This window comes from Nicrophorus vespilloides, unplaced genomic scaffold (assembly GCF_001412225.1).
Source record: "Nicrophorus vespilloides isolate i.1.1-1 unplaced genomic scaffold, Nicve_v1.0, whole genome shotgun sequence".
NCBI lineage: Eukaryota > Metazoa > Arthropoda > Insecta > Coleoptera > Silphidae > Nicrophorus > Nicrophorus vespilloides.
In genome coordinates, this window is record NW_017096832.1 from 307 (window position 1) to 5,634 (window position 5,328).

General features: G+C 29.1%; 1 protein-coding gene across 10 annotated transcripts in view; it reads right to left on the bottom strand.

The window, feature by feature from the left end:
* Positions 1 to 1,902: 1,902 nt before the first annotated feature.
* Positions 1,903 to 5,328, bottom strand: part of LOC108558282 (tropomyosin-2) — a 27,824-nt gene continuing 24,398 nt past the window's right edge. For 6 of the 10 annotated variants that reach the window (XM_017915145.1, XM_017915146.1, XM_017915142.1 and 3 more), the window contains one exon: positions 4,997 to 5,273. In XM_017915145.1, the coding sequence (XP_017770634.1) occupies positions 5,191 to 5,273 (83 nt within the window). In that variant the 3' untranslated portion in view covers positions 4,997 to 5,190. Of the gene's footprint in view, positions 2,367 to 4,996; positions 5,274 to 5,328 lie in introns of those variants that run through there. The other 4 variants (XM_017915151.1, XM_017915143.1, XM_017915147.1 and 1 more) reach the window with 2 other exon arrangements.

Consider the following 5,328-nt stretch of genomic DNA (forward strand, 5'->3'; position numbering starts at 1 on the left):
TACTTTATCAATATTGAATATAAATCAGTATACTTTTGTGGGTCATTTCCGAATTAATCTTGCTTGTTATTTTCCTCTTCACTTCGACTAAATAAGAGATACGATTCCTATTTTTAAATATGATTTAATGAAAATACAGTAACTTTTTTTGTGAATTTGTATCAAGTTTTACGTAGTCAGGTTCCAACTTCACCCACATCTTATCATCCTTCATATTCAATGTCTTTTCTATATATATTCACTGTTTCCCCGAATTCACAACAAAGCAATTAATTTCTTGCAGAATTCCTTGAAAGTTCATCTTTGTATCAAATTTATGAGAACAATTTCTATTTGTATATTTTTTTTTGTATTCATCAGTTAAAATTTGCAATAAACTTAACTTTTTAGTAATAATTTCAAAATTTTTGTTTACTAATAAAGGAATAAAAGGATTGGGACACAATTTGAAGAAAAAAACCACAGTTTTCTTTAGCATTTTCGTTTATTTATTTCTCTTCTGTTAAACATTTCTTATTTCTCCTCCAATTCGAACATGCGCGATGCATAATTTCCTTCTTGATTGAACATTGAATGGAATTTCCTTCATCATCATCTTTGCGAAATTTTGCAAAAATTTGAACGGACGTACAAAATATATATACGAACTCAATGACATTTTTTTTTTCGTTTTGGACATTATTTACATAACATTCTAAGGCAGTCGTCTCTCAAAGTCATCGAAATAAATACGTAAACATATTATAGAATTATTTTGTTCGTTTCTTTCTTGTCGAGCAAAAGTAAAAACGGTACAAAGAGAACGCAATATAAAGCAAATACAAAATACAATGTCAGAGCTCAAGCTTTAAAAGAAAGAAAAAACGTCGGTGATTCAGAGCAAATCAGATTCTTGTTGGTTGAAAAAATGATCAATTTCATCGTCACAAAGAAATATTCTCTTTGTCAACGTTCTTAAATGTCACATTTGACAACTGTCACCAATGATATTTGTTGACACAACAAACGATATTACTAATGTCACTATTGACAGCTGTCATTGTTTCTTGACAAACACAATATTGATAATATCACAATTGACAACTGTCACCAATGATATTTGTTGACACAACAAACAATATTACTAATGTCACTATTGACAGCTGTCATTGTTTCTTGACAAACACAATATTGATAATGTCACAATTGACAGCTGTCATTACTTTCCTTATTGTGAATCATTGTTTATAAAATTGAGGACAAAGACGATATTACTAATGATAAATAGATTCTTTTTAACTGTGCTTATTTTTGTAATGATCGGTGTATAAAAAATCTGATTTGTTAAATCTTTGTAGAAGCTAAAGAGGTCATCGAAAGCTAAATTTGAAAATTTCTAAATATCTTATGAAAAAAAAAACCCTCCCCCCAAATCTAAATCACAGTGAAAATTTGTTTCGCCTAAAATATCCATAAAATATCTCAAAATTCTAAAAGTAAATCCCTCGTATCCAATTTGTGAGAATATTGGATTTCGAGTTGCTTCAGGAAATAAATGAATTCATATCGATGAAGCTACTAGATTCTTTTCTTTGAACACACAATTTCCATTCGGAATGTAAGATAATAACTTTTTTTGTTTTTGGTTTCCATCGGGCAGTAAAAATATGTTTTTTTTTTGTCTTAAGAACAGAAAATTTATATATATATATAAATAGTGGAATTCTCTTTGATTAATATCCGGCCAGATCCGCCATGGTTTGGTTCATTTCATCAGCGATGGCCTTGTAATTGTTCTTCTCTTGAAGCAGATCATCTACAAGAAGAAGTGTTAAATGTTAGTACGAGGAAAAAAACATAGGTTTAAGAGTTACATTAGTTACTGTTAGTTTTGAATGATTCAAGGTTGAATAAAATAGTAACTTTTTTTTTGGTGAATATATTCTTTGAAAATATGTATTTACATAAAATATAGATCAGTTTTTGGATTAAAAATTACGTTGATTAAAGTATATTTTTTTTTGTTATTGGAATCTCTGGACACGAGAGAATCGCTTGGGTTTTTTATTTGTGATTGTAAAGTGGTGTTCTTTGTTCTTTTGAGTCGCTGAGAAACCATTTGCAAGCGCATTCGTGTGCATCGTCACTTTGTCCGGGGATTCCCCTCAAGTCCAAGCATCATCTCTAATCGAGACGGTCATGGGCCGGTTAATAAATATAAATAAATTAAAGAAAATAAAGAACACGTCTGACAAATATAACAAGAGGATGGTGGGTGTTGTTTGGTTTGGTTTTTTTTTGGTTCGTTTACAAGATGAGTTCGACGAAGGCGGTGTCCAAATCGTCTCCAATCTCCTTGTAACGTTCCTTCTCGGCGACGAGGTCGTCTGTGTGCGAGCAAAGAAAGAAATAAATAAAACGAAATTATAAGAAAAGAAATCATAGAAAATCGCTTCAACTCTAAGAAATTTGATATTTTGTCCATTTGTCAAAATCTTATCAAAGACCAACTTTGATACTTATTGCGTTAATACACAATGTATGCATGTGACGTAACAAAAGATGACATTTCGATAAATTTGACGTTTCCAATTATTTAAAGGTGATCTGAACTTAATGACAGTTAAGAAAAATTCATGACATATTTGACAATGATATTTGTTGACAACAAAGAAAAAACAATATTACTAATGTCACTATTGACAGCTGTCATTATCAATATTAAAAACTTTGATACATGATTCTCGTTGACAAAATTGATCTGAACTTAATTTAAAGTTAAGTTAATTCAAAAATTGTTTACAAATTCCACAACAACAACAACAAAACTTAGTATCAAAGTATCAAATTTCTTACAGAGTCGTCAAAATAATACCAACTTAAACTAAAGATTATAATAATGAAGTCGAAAATTCGCGGGAAATATAAATAAAATCGTCGAAATTAAAAGCTAAATTAATATTTAAAAAAAAATATATAATAATTTAAGTACACTTTATATACACGGATTTCTCAGTTTTTTTTTATATAATAATCAAGTTAAACCATAAGATTCATTTGTTTTAAAGCAAATAATTCCGATTAATTATCTATGTGAACTAAAGCGTTGTTATCGCATATGGCAAACTTTCAATTTGTAGGGCATAATCCAATTGAGCTCTATATTTAGTGGAATTTGCGTAATCTATGTAAACCGTTGCATTATGATCGCGTATGTCGAACTTTCGTTTTGTAGATTGCAACGATACAACAAAAATGATGTAAAGTGTACTCAATTATTTCAGAAAATTAAAAAAAAAATACTCACTTTAGTTTGATTAATGGGCCAAAAGCAAAATCACGCACATCAATAATAAAAACCATGCAAGAAATAATATGTGTTTCTCTAAAAGTGTTTCAGTTGAAATAAAGTGGAAATTAAAATATTTATATATAAACTATAATTAGTTTCAGTTAAAAATTACAATAATAATAATAATTATATAAACAGGACTAATAAAAAATATATAATACTATGTATATTCATCTTCCAAGTAAATAATAGTAGTAATAATAATGAATTTAGCAAGAAAGACAAAAGATATTGTTGTTTTTTTTTCTTTCTTTTGTTTATATAAATGTATAGAAAAAAGAGAAGGTAGGTGTCGAAAGCTGGACTAAACGTTCAATAATTATTTATTTATAATTATAATACAAATATAAATTAATCGAAAAAAAAAATAATATCGAAGGAAAAATAAAATTAAAAAAAAATAATAATAATAATATATAGTAATATAATAATAATAGCGGTTGTTATAAATTGATTGTTTTTCTTTTTTTTTCGATAAATTTTTCCTTCGTGCATCCTAACTGATATTAATAAGTATTATATTCCATTGTCTCTCGTATATGAAACAAACGAAACAAACAAAAAAAATGAAGAAAAAAAAAGTATGAAGAGCAGAGAAGGAAGAAACGATCATCCATTATATTTTTTTTATAGCACAAGAACAAACGGATTTTTAAGGGTTTTTTGTTTTTGTTTGAGTGGAGTAGTAGTAGTAGCAACATTTAGTCCGGTCCCGTGAGAGAAAAAACAATCGCACAACGAACAAATGAAGAAGACAAAATACGTCCTTCGATCCTGCCGCAATGTTATAATAATAATATTAATTAATTAATTAAAAAAAAATGAAGATCATGACTATCTTTTTTTTGTTTTGATAAAGTGCATGGCAGTGTTGGATCTTGATTGGCGGCAGAGGATTGAAGGACGAACAAAGATCCGAATTCGCCCTGACCCGACGTACGTGTTTATGTAATTCGAAGAAAGAAAAAAAAAGTGTAATAAATAAACGTTACGTGTTTATTCAAAGAAAAAAAAATAATAATAATAAAGAGGAGGGAGGGTTGAAATTAAATTAATTGAATTCCTATCTACGAGTAAGTAATAATCACCGAAACAAGTTTGAATTTCGCGCGGAATGTTCTAAATACTTTCATTTATTGTGCCTTTGTTTCCTTTTTGTTTTTGGAACAAAATCTTGAGTAACAACAACAACATCGATTTCAGTGATGAGAGGAGACAAAAAAAATTGAATTATTTATATAATCGTTCTCTAGACTTAATGAAAGAAAAAAATAAGCACCTTAGAAGAAGAAGAAAAAACAATAGATATATGCGTTAATCTAATGTTTTTCTTTTAAACGATTTGGACGCGAAAAAAAAATAATCAAGTAAGCAATTCACACCAAAAAAAACAAAAAATATGCGTTAATACAACAAAGTAACAACAACATCAAAAAACAAAATTTGATTAGTGTTTTATAAAAAAAAATAATAATAATATGTGTAGGAATGTGCTCGTTCCGAATGTGGTCGATCGAAGTAGAAGAAAAATGTTCTTGGAATGAGGAGGAAGAAGTATAAATGTATCGTCGTCTCGTCTCGTCGTCTCGCTTCGGTTTTCGTTTCGTTCTTGCTTTTCGATTACTCCAAGTAATATAAAATAATTGGGGTTGGATATAAATATAATTCTTTTTTTTGTTGTTGACATCATCATGGGTTTTCTTTTTATGTTACGTGGTGGGAAAACGAAATGCGTGGTAAATAGTAAAACGGGGTTGCGGTTTTTTTTTTTGGAGGGAAGAAAAGTTGAGGAAGAGGAGGAAAAAAAAAGAGAGGATGTTGTATGTAATTAAAGAAACACATATGCATCAGGTAGATTTCTACATGTTCTGGATGTCATTCAGGGTGGCTTCCATTTCGTCAGCTAGCAGCTTGCACTTTTCCTTTTCGGATAATAGGTCATCTGCAAGAGTATTAGGCGGGGTTAAAGCAAAAAAAAAACAAAATAAATAATAAAA